The sequence below is a fragment of the Lactuca saligna genome, chromosome 6, assembly GCF_052625555.1.
Source record: "Lactuca saligna cultivar CGN05327 chromosome 6, ASM5262555v1, whole genome shotgun sequence".
Lineage (NCBI taxonomy): Eukaryota > Viridiplantae > Streptophyta > Magnoliopsida > Asterales > Asteraceae > Lactuca > Lactuca saligna.
Genome location: NC_136422.1, coordinates 148,505,106 through 148,526,099, shown reverse-complemented (window position 1 = coordinate 148,526,099; position 20,994 = coordinate 148,505,106). Strand labels below are relative to the sequence as shown.

General features: G+C 32.6%; 3 protein-coding genes across 5 annotated transcripts; 1 reads left to right on the top strand and 2 right to left on the bottom strand.

Moving 5' to 3' along the window:
* Window positions 1–240: 240 nt before the first annotated feature.
* Window positions 241–6,817, top strand: LOC145001170 (uncharacterized). 3 transcript variants are annotated; one of them, XM_078960525.1, is made up of 9 exons: window positions 438–3,441; window positions 3,519–4,277; window positions 4,366–4,850; window positions 4,931–5,054; window positions 5,138–5,362; window positions 5,439–5,569; window positions 5,658–5,804; window positions 5,892–6,107; window positions 6,508–6,817. In XM_078960525.1, exons 3-7 carry the CDS (start codon window positions 4,378–4,380, stop codon window positions 5,668–5,670), a joined length of 966 nt encoding a protein of 321 aa, XP_078816651.1. In that variant the 5' UTR covers window positions 438–3,441; window positions 3,519–4,277; window positions 4,366–4,377; the 3' UTR covers window positions 5,671–5,804; window positions 5,892–6,107; window positions 6,508–6,817. The 3 variants fall into 3 exon arrangements, with proteins under 3 accessions (XP_078816650.1, XP_078816649.1, XP_078816651.1); XM_078960524.1 differs by lacking the exons at window positions 438–3,441; window positions 3,519–4,277 and adding an exon at window positions 241–429; XM_078960523.1 differs by lacking the exons at window positions 4,366–4,850; window positions 4,931–5,054; window positions 5,138–5,362; ... (2 more) ...; window positions 5,892–6,107; window positions 6,508–6,817 and having other exon boundaries at window positions 436–3,413; window positions 3,519–4,272.
* Window positions 6,818–11,453: 4,636 nt separating this feature from the next.
* LOC145000306 (transcription factor bHLH104-like) lies at window positions 11,454–13,199 on the bottom strand. The gene is made up of 5 exons (XM_078959505.1): window positions 12,940–13,199; window positions 12,537–12,617; window positions 12,325–12,402; window positions 12,075–12,237; window positions 11,454–11,992 (listed from the first exon to the last, which is right to left on the bottom strand). The coding sequence occupies exons 1-5, from the start codon at window positions 13,032–13,034 to the stop codon at window positions 11,759–11,761; spliced, it is 651 nt and encodes a 216-aa protein (XP_078815631.1). The 5' UTR covers window positions 13,035–13,199; the 3' UTR covers window positions 11,454–11,758.
* Window positions 13,200–19,182: 5,983 nt separating this feature from the next.
* Window positions 19,183–20,446, bottom strand: LOC145000305 (putative aquaporin TIP-type RB7-5A). The gene is made up of 3 exons (XM_078959503.1): window positions 20,243–20,446; window positions 19,888–20,138; window positions 19,183–19,795 (listed from the first exon to the last, which is right to left on the bottom strand). The coding sequence occupies exons 1-3, from the start codon at window positions 20,367–20,369 to the stop codon at window positions 19,421–19,423; spliced, it is 753 nt and encodes a 250-aa protein (XP_078815629.1). The 5' UTR covers window positions 20,370–20,446; the 3' UTR covers window positions 19,183–19,420.
* Window positions 20,447–20,994: the final 548 nt, after the last annotated feature.

Here is a 20,994-nt window from a genome sequence, read left to right as displayed (position 1 = left end):
GAAGTTTCCAAATATTTCCTATGAATTTCCTAGGAACCGGATATATTTTTTTATATTTTGAGGTAAAAACGTATTATATATATATATATATATATATATATATATATATATATATATATATATATATATATATATATATATAACTCTAGGTTAAATGATATTTTTTTTCCTAGTTAGTAAATGCGTCCTATAACATTTCTAGGAATTAAACTAAATAAACTCTCCTTATATACTATAGGTCGTTCATTTTTTCACAGCTAAAAACGATGTTTTTTTATTGCGCTCCAAAGAAGTCGGAGTTCCCCCCAATTTCGTCTGCAAATTCCACCATCGCCACGACCGCTAGTGTCTCCGCCCCCGTTCGGTCGACCAAAGCTACACTCAACGACTTTTAGTTCAATCTCTTCTTCCCCAAATCGTTTTTTGAAGGTAAATCCCTAACTTTTTTATTTTTTCGAAATCTTTGAATTTAAGTGGTTATATGTTGAAAATTAGGTTTAGATTTATGTTATTATATGTTTAAATGTTATTTCTTAGATTTTAGGTTGAATTTTGCCCTGGATGGTGTGATTTCCTTTACTACAGTTGAACCATATGTATCAAAAACGAGCTCGCAGTTGCAACACAAGATAAAAACTTAAAATGTTAACAATTGCTTTATAAAAATGATGAAAAACGGTTTAATATTGTTAACTACAGTTAAAGCAACTTGACCATATATATCATAAAACAAATGGATGATAGTAGCAGTCATTTGATCCCATCCATAAGGTTAAGGTTTGTTAGTAAAATTGAATTAGTATTAAATTAAAAGGGCTAAAAGGGTAATTACATTTTATGATGATCACGTTCTCTTCTGATTTATTTAGAAAAGATACTCAAAAGTTCCTTCTAAATTCATCAAAAATCCACTAAAATTCTTCTACCCACTTTCCAGATTTGGTTTGTAACATTTGTTTCTGTTTTTTGATTTGGTTATGTTTCTGTTTGTTTCTCTTTCTGTTTGTTTGGTTTGGACAGATTTCCAAATTTGTTGTCTGGTGTAATCTGTCATAAGTGTCATTTTTTAAGTTTTTGTTGTGTAATTGTTTAATTCATGCATTAGAGTTTATCTTTCTAGACCTGCTATGACAAAAAAGTGACATATATACCCTTGAAAACATGTAATTCTACTGAATTTTCTGTTTCTGGTTGCTTTTTGGTGTGCCAAAATCTCAAATCATCACCAAGGGCAAAATCATCAAATTCATAAAAAAAAAAAAAAAAAGAATTTTGCATCAGACCTGTACATACCAATAACCCATAAACAATGGATTACATTTCCACTAGCATCTTAATGTTTGTTAGTTTTATTAATATTTTGAAGTTATGATTTATGTTAGTTTATTGAATTGTTGGTTTTACTAATATTGTAAAGTTATGGCTTTAATTATATGCTATAAAAATTTTGTCTTATTGGAAAAATCTTATTCTAATATTTATTAATAATAAAGTGTGACGTTTCATTTGTTACTTTGTTAGATGATTTGTGTTAAGTTGTTAGGTCTTTTTTATTAACATCTAACAAATGCAAAATCTTAGTTCTAGATCGAAAAATGTCATCCAATAGAGAATGGATATACACTTTGCGCGCCAAAAATGGTATATTCAATCCGGTATTTCGACAACATGTCAATTATTTCTTGGATTTTGCATACACCAACGCAACTAACATCAAACGTAAAATTATAAAAGGGGTAGAGGTTTTTCAAATTAGATGTCCGTGTTCCAAATGCAAAAATCGTTTTTTCAAGGAGAGAGTTGGTTGAGTTTGATATATATATAAAAGTGGATTCATGGATAATTATTTTGTATGGTATGCACATGGCGAGTCATTACCTACACATGATGTGGGACAATGTTCAAACCCCGTATCATCTCAACGTGTGCGTCAATGCATAGACAGTGAAATGGCTCAAGACATTAATGACGATTTAGGTGAATATACCAGATATGAGCAAATGGTTATGGAGAGCATGCATCAAAATACTGATACTTATTATCAGCAAGGGCCACAAGACCCAAATCAATCAGCTGAGAAATTCTATACCATGTTAAGGCTTGCAAACGAGCCTTTGTGGGACGGGTCTGAAAAAGCTTCCACACTATGCACCACCACCAGATTATTGAATTGGAAATCAGAATGCAATGTTTCTGACTCAACATTTAATAAACTACTTCCGATATTCAAAGATAGTATACCCGGTGGTGAGAAGGTACCTACAAACTTTTACGAGACAAAGAAAATGTTGAAGCCACTAGAGTTGCCGTCAGAAAGGATTCATGTATGCATAAATCATTGCATGCTATTCAATGGGAAAAATTCTGATATGGAGCGTTGTAGAGTATGTCATGAAAGCAGATACAATGATAGAGGGGCGCCTAATTTAGTCATGACGTACATGCCAATTAGACCAAGACTTCAAAGATTATTCTATTAAAAAAAGACGGCCCAGCATATGACTTGGCATGCAGATCATCGTAGACAACCAGGAAAGATGATACATCCTAGTGAAGGTCAGGCTTGGAACCATTTTGACTCGATCTTTCCTGATTTTGCATGAGAGACGCGAAATGTTTGTCTCGGGTTGTGTACTGATGGGTTTAGTCCAAATAATTCAAACACGACCCCGTATTCATGTTGGCCAGTGTTTATTACGGTTTACAACCTCCCTCCTTGGTTGGCCTTGAAAGAGCAGTACATACAAATTCCTGTGCTCATTCCTGGTCCGAACAATCCGGGACAAAATTTGGACGTTTTTTTACAACCTCTAATAGATGAGCTGAAAATGTTGTTCAAGGATGGAATTGAAACTTATGATGCATACCGAAGGAGCAATTTCCAAATGAAAGTCGTATTGCTATGGACAATTAGTGATTTCCCAGCTTATGGAATGTTGTCTGGATGGAGCACGCATGGTAAGTTAGCTTGCCCATATTGTTCGGCTGAAGCAGGAGCATTCCAACTTCATTTTGGAGGGAAACCATGTTGGTTTGACTGTCATAGACAATTTCTTCCTGTTGGACACAAGTTCCTAAAAGATAAGATAAACTTTCGGAAAAATAGAACGGTCAAAAGAGCAACACTATCAAATCCAACAGGAGAGGAGATTTGGCAGACTATCCAACATTTTCCTACCGTTTATGAAGGTACCCCCTTTAATACGACATATAAAAAACCAGATGGTTTTGGAGTTAAACATAATTGGGTAAAGAGAAGCATCTTTTGGGAGCTACCATATTGGAGCAAATTGTTGATCCGACACAATTTCGATGTGATGCATATCGAGAAAAACTTTTTTGAGAATCTATTTCACACAAGTATGGGCACCTCCAAATCTAAAGACAATATAAAGGCAAGGCAAGACATTGAGGTACTTTGCCAAATGGTTTAAAAATCGTGTAAGTAAAACTAATTAAATCATAATGCTTAATATTTACAAATAGTTAACCAATACAATACTTGTGTGTTAATATAGGTAATGATAGACTCACATGAAGGAAACCATAACAGTAAACATTTGGAAATCTTATCAAGGAAACCATCGCGGAACGCTAAATCTCACAATGGGTACTTTGTAAATGGTTATAAGTTCCATACACAGGAATATGGCAAGGGACGTGTGACTAATAATTATGGAGTATGTGTGAGAGGGGAGACGTACAACGCCGAGGAGTCTGACTACTACGGCTTAGTGGACGAGATACTAGAGCTTGAGTATCGTGGTAACGGGCCTTCGACTGTTGTAATGTTTAAATGTCTTTGGTTTGATAACAACCGCGGTGTAGTAGTTAACAAAAATAAGCTTGTTGATGTTAAACACAAGTCCCGACTTCAAACTGACGACTCGTTTATCTTGGCATCACAAGCAGAACAAGTGTTCTATACACCATACCCTTGTGTGAATAATGAAACAAAAGATATATGGGTGGTTGTTAAGACAAAACCAAGAGGGGTATATGAAGGAATCGAACCTGAAGCTAAAGTTGCGGATGATGAAAACATAGAAGCAGATGGATTATTTCAGATCGATGAACGGTTTGAGTTACCGAATGACATAACTAGTGAACGCCTATGCCTAGTAACACACACAAATCCAATCGGTGAGGATGAAGAATTTGAAGTTGAAGAATATACAAGCGATGAAGCAGATGAAATGGATTTTTCTGACCACGATTCAGACGAAAATGAACTTGATTGTTAGGAACATTGTTTGTTGTTTTCCAATTTAAATTATGTGAGATTTATCATATACCAATGTTCACTTTAAATTATATGAGATTTATCATATTTGTATCTAATCGTTCTTGTTTAATCAAATGCAGGATACACACATTATGTCGGGTAGTCGTGGAAGGCAACCTCGATCACATCACTCTGCTGCTCGTGGTCGTGACAGTACTAGTAGTCGACGGCATGACTCTGCTTGTGGTGGTGGTGACAGTACTGGTGGTCGACTACACGACTCTGCCCATGGCCACGACAGTACTGGTAGTCGACCTCAGGACTCCAGTCCTAATGACCGACAGCGACATGGATGTACACGGCTTACATCGTTGAGTGTTCATGATGCTGAGAACTTAGGTCGTGGATACGCTGGGAGTACTAGTGATGTTGGTATATCTGATCAAATGGACGATACGCAGAGGATAATTAAACGTCGTCGCGTACATGAGGCCCACATTTCTGGCATCGACCCTGACAATGATTTTGAAGAAGATGATGATGATATGCAACGCGACTCAAATGTCGCAGATACACCTCATAGATATGGCGATACTAGGCCGTATCTTGAGAAGTTCGGAAAAAAGTATGTCATTTTAATAGTTAAATTTATGTTGCTGACTCATATTATAAAAATACTTATTTTGTTATATTTCACCGTTGTAGGTTTGCATCCTATCAGGTACATCATCAGATCAGACTTATATTTGATCAATTTTTGGATGGAGCATGGCCCACATTTACTAAGCTTCCGCCTACAATATTTCAGCAAATGTTTCGTGCTTTTGGGGTAATATCAATTAATAATTGGCATACCTTAGGTTGATTTGTTTTATGTTTGCACTTTTAGCTTTAGTTTCTTTTTTTTAACAGAAATACTATCGGTGGGATTCGGTAAATGATGGAATGATCGAGAGTGGATTTAGAATTGTGGTGCAAGATCGTTATTCAGACATAATGAGTGAATATCGACATGAATCTGCAAATAGAGCTCGAGCGGCCGGTCACAACATCCCGAACACAAATAATGACTTTGCAATCATGCGTGATTTTGAGCCTATTAGTTTCAATGAGGACGTATGGAACGATTTGTGTAAAGTAAGCTAATTAATATATTATTATTTTTTTGCTATTTTTTTCCTTTTATATATTATCTTACATATTCTTTTTATAGTATTGGGACACAGATGCTTGGAGAAAGAAGTCGGTGGCCGGGAGAGCCAACCGTATGAGCGGTGACGACACCGGTACAGTTTCGAGACATACAGGGGATCCAGGGGTTATGATCAGTATCGACTGGAATTGGTAATTATGCGAATCAATATTCATATAATTCAGTAATTGGTTTTACTTAATCATATATTACACTAATTATACTATGTGTTTTATGTAGCAAAAGGAATTGAAGCGTATCTCTACATTTCTGGAACTTTTTCTTATTACCCACCTTACTGCAGAGGCCAAGAAAAAATTCAAGGCTAAAGATTATGATACAATTCAAGAGTTGGAGTTTTGTACACCTACTGCTAGAGCAATATGTGTAATTTATCTTTTCCTTTATAGATAATTAGTGCTTCAACTTGAAATAGTACAATAATAACAATCGTTTTGTTTTGATAAATTGTAGGAGAGATACACTAGTGCCATGGTTGAAAAGTACGGGGAGGACCTAACTCAACATCCAGAGGGTGATGTTGACTTGTGGGTGCAAGCACAAGAAGGGAGAGGCAAGTGCAGACGTATTTACGGGGTAGGAAGTTCAGATCTACATTTCGTTGTCACGGGGACATCATCCAACGGGAACAAACCGACCTCTTCTGAGTACCAGCAGTCACAACAGCGGGTATTTTTATTTGACATAAAAAAAAAATGCAAAGTAGATAAAATATGTTGTTATTATAGATAAAAAAAAATCAAGTTTGTTGCTATTATGGATAAAATAAAGTTGCTGCTATTATTTAAAAAACATAGAAGTATATGGTCTTTGATAATAAATAACAATTATAGTATGTTGGTATTATGAAAAAAGGTAAAATGTTATAATTGATAGAAAATAAAAGTATGTTGCTATTGTATATAAAAATGATAATATGTTGCTATTATGAATAAGAAAATTTAAGTTCATTCCATTTATAAGTGAAATATATGTTGGTATAATAGATATAAATGTTAATATATATACTTTGTTTTTACTATTTTTTTATGTTACTAATGTATGTATGTTTCTTTTAACATTTTTTTAGGTCCAGGAATTGGAAGAAGCTCATGCCGAATTGGCCCGACAAAATGGTGAAATGGCCAAAAGACAAGCACAAATGGAAAAACAAATGGCGGAAATGGTCGAGTTCATGAGACGATATGACACTAATAATCGTCCCGACAATCCATCCAATCCATCGAATGCTCCTTAGGTTATTTGTTGTAAACGTTTGTACGGTTTTAAGACTTCTATATTATCTTTTTGGTTTACACGATTGTTAAAACTTATGTTCTAAAGTGTAAACGTTTGTATGACTTTTAGATATATGGAATGAACCAAGTTTTTTTGTATTAGTTCTTTTTCTGCATTTTAGGCTAAATTTTTTGGTTTTTTGTTTTTTATTTTTTTACAGCTGCATTGTTCCTAGGAAATTCCTAGAAACTTTTGTCACGAACAAGTGTCACAAAAAGCTGTCAAGAAAGTTTCCTAAAAGGTTTCACAGAAAAAATTTCCTCGGAGATCCCTCAAAAATAATCCTTGGAAATTCATCAGAAATAAACTTCCTTGGAAATTCGTCGGAAATAAACTTCCTTGGAAATTCCTCGAAAATAATTTCCTCGGAAATTCATCGGAAATAAACTTCCTCGGAAATCCGTCGGAAATAATCTTCCTTAGAAATTACTCGGAAATGATCTTCCTAGGAAATTCCTCGGAAACAAAATTCCTAGGAAAACCCTCAGTACTTACGACAAAACCATTTCCTAGGTAATGAGTCAGAAAGTTCCTCGGAAATCCCTTACAAAACATTTCCTAGGAGGGTTTTACCGACGTACAGGATTTTCTCGGCATTTCCTCGGAAATGCCGTTTTCCTAAGAATTTCTGAGGAAAATGTCCCTCGGAAATAGCGCTTTTTTTTAGTAGTGTAAGTAAGATTTTCATTTGGTCTAAGTGTAAAAAATAAATTATAAAAACTATTCTTATTATTTGTAGAAAATATCCATGTATAATATTTATTTATTTATTTATTGCATAAATGATCCGTATATTTATAAAATTTGTAGATTACTTGAAAAAAAAATAGAAAAATAGTCTCTACCTAATAAAATAATTGCAGATTACCCCTCCCCCCTCCACTATAATATATTGTTTATTTCGTTCCTACACATATTGGTTACATGTTTTGCCCAAAATAGTTTAGGATTTTGGCAGTTTTAGTCCCTATGTACAAAATAAATTAAAAAAAAAAAAAAAAAAAATCAGTCCCTATACTTTATAGAAAAGGTCCATGTGAAGAATATTTTTATCATATGTTTAAGACTTTCGTGTGTGTATATAGGGAAGGGTTATTTGGAAAACAAAAAAACCTTAAAAAAACTCTAAAAATCATAAAAATACATAAAAAAAACTACCAAGACATCACAAAAAAAAAATTTTGAATTTTTTTATTAAAAAATCACAGCATTTTTTACAATTTCATTGAAAAGAAAAATATAAAAATCAATTTTTTTTTCAAATTTTTTTTTCAGTGATTTTGACCTAAAAGTTGTGATTTTTTGATAAAAAAAAAAATTCAAAAAAAAGTTCTGTGATCTCTAAGTATTTTTTTTATGCATTTTAATGATTTTTAGGGTTTTTTGTTTTCCATAGAACCTAAACATACATATATATATATATATATATATATATATATATATATATATATATATATATATATATATATATATATATATATATATATATATATATATATATATTGTAGAAACATGCCATATGTTTATAAAATTTACAGATTATGTTTAAAAACAATGCAAAAATGATCCCTACCTAACAAAGTGTTTGGTTTCACACTTTAGCCATATGACTTTTGTATACTTTCAAGTTTTCTCTCGACAGTTTAACAACCCAAATTTCACAACAAATTTTCATTTTAACTTTAGAAAAAATCTCAAGCATCATAAAACCAAATCAAGAAATCTCAAGTGTATCAATATAGTTATCCCAAATCAGAGTATCAAAAACATTGATATCATAATAAGATCTGCAAGACAGAGTGTACAGTCATGCCTTCGTCTTTTCGCGATCATACGAGGTACTGAAACACATTTAATCCACAACCGTAAGAATAAATCTTAGTGAGTCCCTCCCTTCCTCCCCTTCCCCTAAAATATCCATACAACATAGCATAATAAAGAACTATATGTTATCAGGAACCTGGGGATTATCAGTTCAGTGGGTTAACAACACACCTTGTGCATTAACAACACGTTTTAAGGTTTATCAGCAACCCTAGGGGTTCTCAGCAATTCCAAAGTTATTAGCAATTCAATTCAAATATAACAACAAACAACAATAAAGACCCAACTAGTAGTAAGAAGACTCACATCCTGAATAGCAGCTAGCAACACAACTTTCACACAGAGGATAGATAGGATCAACAAGACACCTAACAAAAGTAAAGTCATACCTTATCACCTTATATTATTAAAACCTTAGTTTTAACCAAAAGTCAACCATGGTCAACTTCAGCCAATGGTCATGTTGTGATCATCCATAGGTCATGTTATGACCGAACCAGGACAAAATAATCCTGAACGCTCTCTTCTTACGATGTGACATGCCATTTCTCACGTCGTGAGATTCGTTTTGAGCAGCTTTGAGCATTAAACTCTTAATCCCTTAAGCTACTACTTGAGATTTTCCAAATGGTGTTCCCCAACCCTATGGACCATAAAAATCAAAGCTTTTTATTCACGCATGACTTAAACACTAACTAGATCAACAAGGAGAAAACGAGGCTAAGACTCATGCTTGGAGTCTAAAACCAACACCAAACCTCAGATCTGAAACTTACACTACAGAAAAGGCCTCAATGATCTATAAAGTTTCTAACTTTATGGATATCATGCATGCTATCCACTCCACCATGAAGAGAAAAGACCAAATCTTAGATCTAACATGCAATAAAGATAAAGGCAAGAGCTATAGGACTTATTAGGGTCCAAAAACATAAAAAGATGTTGAGGAAGGAACTTGCTTGCCACAAGTGATGCCCCCAAGGTGTCTTCTTCTTTTTCTAACAGCCAAAACCACCAAAAGCTCTCCAAGATCACCAATAAATGCTAAAATCTATTTTGGCAGGAAGGAAGTGATGGAGGCTAAGGGTTTGCAAGTCCTAACCTCACATTTCCTTTAAATAGGGCGCAAAACACATGATTAGGGTTAGCATGCTCTCATAATGTGAGCACCTATGTGTCATGTTGTGAGCCTCAAGGATGGATACACAATTCAGCCGAATGTTATGTCGTGAGACACTCTTTCTCACGCCATGACCAACTATAAAATGAAGTTTACCATTCTTTATTTATTTCAAAACATTGAAAGATCAAGTATCAACATTTAGATGTTACATACACTTTCGTAGTTATGCAAGTTTAGTCCCCTGTGAAGCGGGGATAGTAACTTACGAGTTATAATTAATTAATATCAAGTAAATATAATTAAAGTTGAATAAACATCAAAGAAGATAGAATAAGAGTGACACATGAAAGTTTTGCACCATTTTAGTGCAAATAAATCCTATAACACCAAATTTGGTGTTATATTATTCCTTTACATCAAAATGGCGTGTGAAATAAAGTGGTGTTAGAGATGACTTCACACCAAAATGGTGTAAAAATGAGTTTTGGTGTACGGCTCAAGATACCTTAAAAGCGTCTCCAATAGAAGTTTTTTTATAGCTTACTATTGTATATATTTTTTAGGGAAAATGATTTAAAGGCCCAACAAAGTTTTCAAACCATTCAAAAAACCCCAATCATGTTTTGTTTGTTCAAGAAAATCTAACGAATTTAACATTTTGTCTAAAAAGTTCAATAAAGTTCAAAACCGTTTAAAAATTTTCAGTTTTGTTTTGTTTAAGTTTGTTGGGGTTTTTTTGACCAGTCAAAACATGATTGGAGTTTTTTAAACTTTTTCGAAACTTTCTTGGTCTAACAAGTCATTTTCCCGATACGGTAATAAGCCACGCATCTGTTTCTCTTATTTGAAAGTGTAACTTAGTTGGCCTTTTTAAACAAAATGTTAAGTTTGTTGGGTTTTTTTGAACAAACAAAACATGATTGGGGTTTTTTGAACGGTTTGAAAACTTCGTTGGGCTCTTAAGTCATTTTCCCTATTTTTTATTAGCACTTAATAACGTTGGACTAGATATTTTATTTACTTTTTATTTTATTTTAGCATTCAATATAATATATATTGAGTGGTCGATATACTTTACTAACTTGTACATAATAATCCTCTTTACTTTAACCATATTTCATTTTAACCCTTTAATTATAAGTTAGTTTTAGATATTTTTATTTCTCTACTAATTAATTATTTTATTAAATATTTAATGACATCTCATTATAAAATATAAATTTTATAAAGATAATACAATATTTTTAATATTTTTTTTAACCATTACATAGTTTTTTTTTTTTTTTTTTTTTTTTTTTTTTTTTTTTTTTCATATTGTAGGTATATAAATATTAAATAATAAACTTATATATCTGCAAATGTATATCTATACGCTTTCGCTGTTTGATTTCAAGTTCATATTTCCTTTGTTGTCATTTGAATTATAATCAAATCAATGATTCGTTTGCTCTTTATTATGATTCGGATCCTAAAGAGCCTATGATTCCTCCTTCCCCATTAGGGACATTCGGATCCCCCATGTTTGAATCTCTAGGATTTTCTTTTTCCTTCCTTGTTCTTCCTTCTTCTAAACAAGAAACTATATGATTAGTCTTAAACTAACGATATGATACTTGCATTGTGGTTTGTTCAATGCAATGATCTTATCACTAGCTTAAGACTATTTTGGCACCTACTAACATTTTCCAAGATGAAATTTAAGTAGCATTCCTTTCTTGCAATGATACCTTAGAAAGCATACGTAGACAACAATTCATGAAGAGAGTTAATCATTTCAAGAGCTACAAGTATAAAACAATGAAGGTTATTTATTTATTTATTTATTTCTATCCAATATAAATAAATTCCTCCTACATTAAACCCTACTTGTCTCTAATAATAAGAAAATGCAAACTGCAATAAAGCACTAGTATTTACAAAGTACAATAAGACAACAATTTTTCAACCCAAAATTTGCAATTCTTTTAAGAAGACGAGACACGGTTTCACTCTCAATCTTTCACTTGTGCAAAAGACGTAAATGCCCTTCTCATCCTCATAATCTGAAATACCTTTATCCAGTCCAATCCAGTTCAGTCCAGTCAGTGTGACCAAATTAAGCAGCAGGTGGCCTGAGCTCATGATCATGAGATGTATCTTGTGCAGATTGTGGTAAATACTGCCACATTGGAATGTAGCCATAGCCTGGAAAAACAGGCAACTTGCTTGCTGGATGAGGTGTCATGAATCCATGAGGTGTATGATTGGTCAACGCTTTGACCTGTTGTTCCATTTTTGCTTTTTCCGCCTTTAAAACAAGTTTCTCTTCACGAAGTTCATTCTTTTCTGCCTATTTGGTTTTAGAATGTCATGACAAAAGCAACATTTAGAGTTCTCTCAGAGAAAAATTTATTTAAAAAAAATGAACTAACCTTCAATGTTTTAATCTCTTCCAATAATTTCTCATTCATCTCTTTGCATTCCTGAGATTCAGATTTTAGTTGATTCAAAACTCGGATTGCATCTCCAAGTATTGCTAATTTATCATTGGTGACAGGTCTCCCAGGTTCTAAAGTAGAGCTCAATTCTAAAAACCTGAAAAGATAAACAATTATATTTAATCAAACAACAAAAATGAAGTATTTTATTATTTCTAAATGATATGATTCATAAAGAAAAAACCTGTCGTTCAGTTTCTCCCTCCTTTGCCTCTCACGGCATGCTTTATTCTCTGCCCTGCTGCACGAATTACTTCTTCCCCTGTTATGTAATTGAATGTTTATGAAGTTTCATTGTCAAATTTGTCTGAAATCTCTCTCTTTCTAACATATTTTTGTAATCACATTGATATATTGATCTTTTATGAAAGTATGTTGAAATGAAAAGAGTAAAACCTCTTTCTTGAGCATTCTTTTTCAGCACACTCATCTAATGGTGCAAGGCTAGCAAGTGGAGCATCAACGGGGATTGCAGCGCTGCATTCACAAGCCAAAGTTGTAAATCAAACAAATTTTATTTCGAATCCATGAAAAAGATTCACAACTCAACTTAGATGTTATCATAAACATATGTTTTGCCCTAATTCTAACTAAGAACAGCAAAACTTAACCTATTAACACCAAAGATCTTACTCTTCGTGAATTAGTTCGTGAAAATCTAACACCTATGAAATCAGCAACATTTCTACCCTAAAATCCGAATTCATATACGAAAATCTTTAAATCCTAATTGATTTTTCACAACAGATAGAACCAGAAAGAATCTGTAGAGAGACAGGGGATAAAAGCAGTGAGTTACCTCTGGTCACCCCAATAAAGATCGGTGGATGCGACATCGTTGATGAGACTGCTGTAATCGATTAGATCCCAATTAGTACTCTCGAAAGAATCCATTTAATTTTGATTTCGAGAGAAACCACTGATTCGTAAACCGAAACCCTATATTCAATGCTTCTGTTTCAATCTTCGATCCGACAACAAAGATCTGATCTGATTGCTGTGTATAAATTAATCAACAAAATTATTATTATTGTTATTATTATAAGTTTTTAATGATAGAAAATAATTGATTGACGCTGTTACTGTTATTGAATAATGGTGTCAAAGTGTACACAAAAGGATTGGTCAGTAGCCAATTATGGTATGCCACGTGAAACATTGTTATCTTTCGCCGCATAAAGATATTGTAGTGGTCTAAATCGGCTTACAGACAGAATTCCTAAAATAGAGAGAAAAAAAAAAAAAAAGGAGAACATGAACAAATCTAATCATTTTTTTATTAATCTGCTAAAAAAGATTAAAATCTTATTTGTTCCTTGAAACAACCACATATTTCATAGGAGATTTACTACAATCTGCAAATGTGTGGACTTTGTGAAATACATTGTCATTTTCCACCTTTTTAGTCTCCCCACTCGTATTTTCCATTCCTAGATAGGTCCCTAATGTAAAACCCAATGTGAAATGTGTGGAATTGTCAATCTTCTTTATAAAAGATAGGGTTTAGTCTTCACATCATCACACACATATCTAGGAACAATTCAAAGAACTTTTTTTTCATCCCAAATGAGTTTATGGAATGGCTTTTTTGTGGTTCTTTGTGTTAGTGGGTTGTGGCAGGCAATCAATGACCAAACTCGATATGTTAAGCTAAATGTTAAGAATTATGAATTATTAAATGCCCACATATGTAGACGTGTCTAGGTTGTTTCGGTTAAGAAGTTAGTGTTAATATGAGTTTAATCTTCCAACATCTTAACTTGAAATATGTTATAGAGATAATGGACGAAAGTGATGTCCAACACTTGCTAAACATTGCTAGAATGTTGTACATAGTGTCCTTATACATAGATGTGGTGTGGGGAATCGATAAGTCGTTGGAGAAATTAATTCAGTGGAAAACAATATAGTGGAAGAGGGTCAGTGGAAATCTATCATGTATAAGAAGCAACAACCAAGGAGGTACTTTAATCTCATTTGTGCCTCAAGATTTTGTATATGAAATAATAATGGAAATTATTTAGTAAGATTATTTGTAGAATTATAGGTATGTAGGTGAGAAAGACATTTTTACAAGTGTTGATGATGACGTTGCTATCAATTGTTTATGAGACATGCTTGCCTTGTTAGAGATTCCAATCTATCTGCTCACGGGGAACTATTAGAATATGAATACTACTTAGAGATATATGGCCTTGAAAATGTAATTTTGGGTATGGTTGATCGTAGGATGGAAACAATAAATGAATATCAAACATCGAATCTTGGCTAGCAGCTAAATTTAATCCTTTTGACTCTATTAAGTCTCATTTCCATAATATCAAACACTAGCTATCGGTTAATAGTTAAATGAATAAAAATTCAACAAATTTTCTCGAAACTACACAACTCTCCAACATGGTATTTACCAACATATTTAAGGGTTATTAACATATAAGCAACCCCTTTTAAAGAAAAAACTACACATTCTTTTTATTCTTACACATTTACAAATTGGGGTGTTACAGGGTGTTTCACATGACATTATGGTGGCAACATCGTCCTACCAACATTAAAGAAGGTGTATGTTACAAATACTTGGAATGATTTTATTCATGAACTCAAAAGAAAATTTACATGGAGAATGGAACTATAGAAGCCGAGATTTGTCAGTGGAAATCAAATGGGAACCATTTATGATTTTGTAAAGGAATTCACAACCTTCACTTTGAAACCCATGTCTTATACGATGAGGATCCTTTTGTGTATTTCTTTAATGAATTGAAAGTGCGGCCGAAGATGGAGCTAAAAAGGTGTGGGGTTAAGGACCTTGCATCTACAATAACAAAATTCGAAGACTTTGTGGATTTCGACCAAAAGGAACCTTTGAAATCATAATATCCTTGCACGGTTGAAATTTAAAAGGGGCGGTTGAGAGAATGGTGCAAACAATAAATGAAGCCTAAGCGTTGACGCTATTAATGTTCATAATACAAGAAGGCTACCATTCAATGGAATGTGAGACATTTGAACGACAAATAAGGTCAATTAATGTTTTTTTATGTCGCAGACCCCGTATCTTTTCAAATTTCCCAAAGCATGCAAAGTTCCAAGTGATGATCTAAAAAGAGGCAAGAGAAGAAGATGCTTGCGTAGGACCATTAAGGAAACTTAATGCAATAAAATCCATTATGGAAACCCCAATAACGGAGACATGGGACTCTAATATGCGGAAGTAATTATTCAAGTAGTAACGACTCAAAAATCACAATAAATTTAAACTTTTCAAACAACCCATAGTCATAAAAGGTTTAGAAAATCATTGTTTCTAAATTGTTTATCAATGTCAGAGTATCAAAAAATCATAAAGCATAAAATAGAGGATGTGTACGGTTATGCATTCGTCTTCACGCGGTCATCAGAAGTACATGAAACAGTAAGCTAAAATCATAAGCTAAAGCTTAGTGAGTTCCCCCAAAGTACCATCACACAAACAGATAATATATACAACAACATGTTGGGTCCAATCAACCATCGGGTTGGAGGTGAGTTAAGGTCTTTAAATACGGTCCAAGACCCTAATTTAGGGTTTTAATCTGGGCTGTGTTCCCAAATACACGCGTCAAAATTCTCATGTACGCCATACGTACCTCCCTTGTACGCCATGTGTACCCATTTTGGCCCAACACCCCTCTAACTTCAAATGTTCATAACTTTTGCATCTCTTATCCGTTTTCGACGTTTTTATATCAACGAAAAGGTAACAAGAAGCCCTACACTTCCATAAACTTTATTTAGTCTAAAAACCAACCTAGAATTAAATCCAAAATTCATAAAAGACCGAATTATCAAATTACGATTATACTCTTGACCTTCGAAGACACAATCGAACACTTGGATCACTTAAACCATAACACCTACACCCGAGAAGGGTTAAATTCTTCTTTCCCTAAGGCCCTAAGCCTCATGACCAATGAAGATTGGGTCACAACCCCGAATAAAGAAGCAAATCCGAAACCGAGTGTTACAAATATATTTTTATGTATTTGTGATTGCATAAAATCGTATTCATATACCTATATTTTAGAAAACATAAAATACATACAAAAGATGATATATCAAATACGATTTTTATACATATAGAAATATATAAAAATACATTTTTTGTACATAATTTTTTTACATATAAAAATAAGTAAAAAATTTATTTTATACATATAATGTACATACAATACATATTTTATAATTATATTACGATACTTATATGTTTAGTTATTAAATAATTTGTTTTTATAGATATACGAATATCATTTGTGTAAATAAATTCGTTTCAAGAAAGGAAGGGAAAATACCAAAAAATCTTAAGTTTTACATAATCGGTTGGGAAAAGCCCTAAGTTTTATTTTACTTAAAAACCATAAGTTTTCAAAAAAAAACCCGGACCGGAATCGAACAAAATTTAGTAATAAGTTTCGATTACCGGTTCTCTACTCCAAAACCGGTTCGGTTCTAAAAAACTAAAATCGGACCGAAATTTGTACTGATTTTTAAAATGCACGTAACTCATTCATATAAAGTTAAAATTACTTAATTTTCTTCCAACATGTAATTTGAGGTTTATACTTCATTTTATAGACTATACAAACACATATTTTGGTTAGATATTAAATTAGATGTAGACTTTAAAAGATAGAATACCAATGGTGTGTATTTTCTATTTCTTGCATCTTTTTGTTTTTTTAATGTCCCGTATTTTTTTAAATGTGCATAAATTACTCATATAAAGTCATAATTAACTAATTTTTTTTTATAGAATGTAATTTGGGGTTTGTACTTCATTTTATTTTAAACTATACAAACACATATTTTAGTTAGATATTGAATCAACTATAGACCTCAGAAAACAATATATCAATGTTGTGATTTTTCCGTTTCAATATATATTTTTTTTAATTTGTCATTCTTTTTAAAATACGCATAACTCGCTCATATAAAGTCGGAATGACTTAAATTATTTTTTTTTCAGAATGTAATTTAATATTTGTACGTCATTTTAGAATGTAAAAATTCATATTTTTGTTAAAATATTAGATAATCTAAGGCCGGGAAGACAACATAGCTTCTACAACATATCTAGTTTAAAAAGTAACTGAAAAATCAGGACAGGAACCGGAACCGACATTGACACCCAGGGCTGGTTCTAAGGAATTAAATATCCTCAAAGGCCCAGGACGAACCAGAAAAAAGGCTCTTATTTTTATTATAAGTTTTTATTTTTAAATGAAAATATATAATAAAAAAATTGAGTCATTTACAGTTGCCCACTTTGCCCCCTTTCCACGCCCCCCATGTTGACACCGACAGTCCGTTTTTAAAGCTCATCCCTATAATCTAGTGTTGTCTTGTTATTCTTTCGTTTATGTTATATTTCAAATATGTTCAAAAATATTTAATTATTAACTAGAAAGGTTATCACCGCTACGCGAGGGCCAGAAGCTTTCAATGTTGTTTTCGAATCGATAAATATGACAGACGTAGAAAGTGCAAGGATGACAAGCCCGGGCTTTGCCCCAGACTGTTTTGTTCATGTTTTTATGAAAAAATGTAAAAGTTTTGACTGCAAGGACCAGAAGTGTCAAAATGGTAAACAATTAAAGCGGTAGGAATTAGCAAGTTTTTAGAAAAGGGATCAAAATTGTCGAACCGTTAAAGTTTTATGGCCAAACTTCAAATATTAAAAGGTTCCTAAATAGAAAAGGGATCAAAGTTGTCAAACCGTTAAAGTTTTGTGGCCAAACTTTAAATATTAAAAGGTTCCTAAAAAATATAAAAATATCGATTATAAGGATCAAAAGTGTCAAAATGACTAAAAAATGAGGACCAAAGTTGTCAAACCGTTAAAGTTTTGTGACCAAACTTTAAATATTAAAAGGTTCTTAAATAGAAAAGGCATCAAAGTTATCAAACCGTTAAAGTTTTGTGGCCAAACTTTAAATATTAAAAGGTTCCTCGATTACAATGACCAAAAGTGTCAAATGGCTAAAAGATGAGGACCAAAGTTGTCATATTGTTAAAGTTTTGTTGCCAAACTTTAAATATTAAAAGGTTCCTAAATGGAAAAGGGATCAAAGTTGTCAAACCGTTAAAGTTTTGTCGTCAAACTTTAAATATTAAAAGGTTCCTAAAAAATGTAAAAATATCGATTACAAGGAACAAAAGTGTCAAAATGGCTAAAAAATGAGAACCAAAGTTACTAAAATACAGGGATCAATTCTGCCAAAACAAATATAAAGTCCAGGGATTAAAATAAACAAAAATTATGGAAGTTTACTATAATTTCTATAATATATATATATATATATATATATATATATATATATATATATATATATATATATATATATATATATATATATATATATATATATCCTAATAAATAAAGATCATTTTGCCAAATGTCATATTCTCGTTAAATTTACCACAAGTAATTTTGTAAATTTTTTGATTAAATTTAAATCCACATGTCATTTTGTGGTTTTTTTGAATTAAATAAATCAATATGCCACATAATACTAAATTTATATATGTAAAGTATTAAATATATTTTAATGTGATAATAAATGCAAAGAATCTTAAAAAATATATAAGATATATTAAAATACATTGAATATGATAATAAATTTAATGAATATAACAAAACAATCATTGATATTATGGATGGATGATATTCTTAATAGTGATTCTATTTATTCATTAGTTGAATATGTTTATTTATTTTGAAATTTTATCATAAAAAATTCTTAATATTTAAACATTGATATATTTTTTTAATCAACCCGTGTAATACATGGGTTTCACACCTACTATATATATATATATATATATATATATATATATATATATATATATATATATATATATATATATATATATATATATATATATATATATATATATATATAATTGTGATAGTAAGTTATTTAAAGAAATAAATAGCGACAGAACAATTTGTAGAAATAAATAGCGACAGAACAATTTGTAAACCAACAACTACAAGTGCATATTATGGGAACTTCTTTTTCATTCACATTTCGAAATTGCAAGCATGAAATTCTTCCAAAGAAACCAAGAAAAACCGAGTACAAGTTCAAGATTACATAAGATTATTTTACAATTCTTCATTTTACCCTGCCCTCCACAATTCTTGAATGGCCCTCACAATAAGGATGTACATCCTCGACCTTTAAGCAAAAGTACATGAAATACAAACCCAAAAGAAAGTGAGTAGAACAAGAATATACTTAAGCATAGTCTCCTGAGGCTGGAAGTGCCTCATACGATCCAATGAAAACATCACCATAGATTAATCCAGCCAACCCACCACCGATAAGTGGGCCGACCCAGTAAATCCAGTTTTGTGAAAAGTCACCACTAACGACCGCAGGGCCGAATGATCGAGCTGGGTTCATTGAGCCACCGCTGAAAGCTCCAGCAGCCAAAATGTTGGCTCCAACAATGAAACCGATTGCGATGGGTGCAATGGTTCCGAGTGATCCTTTTTTAGGGTCAGCAGCGGTTGCATAGACTGTGTAGACAAGAGCAAAAGTTATGATGATCTCAAACACAACTCCTTGAATACTGCTCATCCCACTAGCAACTCCGTGGGTTGGAACGGCCTGTCAAATTCCAAATATGTAAATACAAATCCAAGATTTTGAATCAGAAGTTGTTTTAGTTAGCACCGAAGATATGATATATGAAAACTTACCAGGCCACCGGTGACAAATTGTAGGAGGAAACATGCGACGATGGATCCAAGAAGTTGGGCAATCCAATAAAATAAACCGGTTATGATGGTGATGTTACCACCAATAGCCAATCCGAAGGTGACAGCTGGATTCAAATGGCCTCCGGAGATGTTGGCTGCTATTGAAACCCCAACAAAGAGTGCAAATGCATGGGCTATTGCCACTGCAACTAATCCTGCGGGGTCTAGTGCTGCATCTGCTGTGAGCTTACCTGAAAAGTTTATAAAACTCCATTATACGTTAGATAGATTGTAATGAAAAGAATGCATATGTTTTCATTTTATATGGTTTAAGAAAGAAATGTATATAACATACCATAAGCAATAGCTGACCCGACACCCGCAAACACGAAAAGAAGGGTGGCAATGAACTCAGCCAAGTAAGACTTGACTGAACCTGCGCTAAAAGAGTCACCAATGCTACCGATTGTCAACTTCACCATTTTTACAACTCTTTGAAGCTAAAAGTCAAAAGATGAGATGGTTGAATTGCTGAAAGTGTGATTTGTGAATGGTTTCAAGAATGTGTTATATAGCGCTTAAATTCAGAATATTAAAATAATATAATTATTTAAATTTTTAAGTGAGGTTGATTAAACATTTAAACATATGGCTAAGAAGGGTCCTATGTATAGAGAATTTGTGCTGGCACCGACCGTGGGTCCATGATGGCCCGGTCTTAGCCATTGATTGGTGCCGCCACCACCGGCCATGATTTTTAAAATGTTTGTTTGTTAATGAATGGGAAGTGGAGGCATCATTTACAACTAAACTTGTATTTACGTAATAGTAAGTGGATTATTTAAGATTATCATAACAAAAATTGGAAAAGCGATAAATAGATAATGTTTTAAAGTTGTTTTAAATCGAAACGAATAATTTCTTGTCCTTACCAATAAGGGTTGGAATAAGAAGCTTGTTTATTTCGTCTATACTGAAGAATTTGTTATATATAGTATAAAGCTATGTGATTTATGAAAACATTTTAAATTTTGGATAAAACAGTTCTACAAATTGTATAAATCAAAAACATTTTTTGATTTTTTGGCAAGTTTGATTTATTTTTAA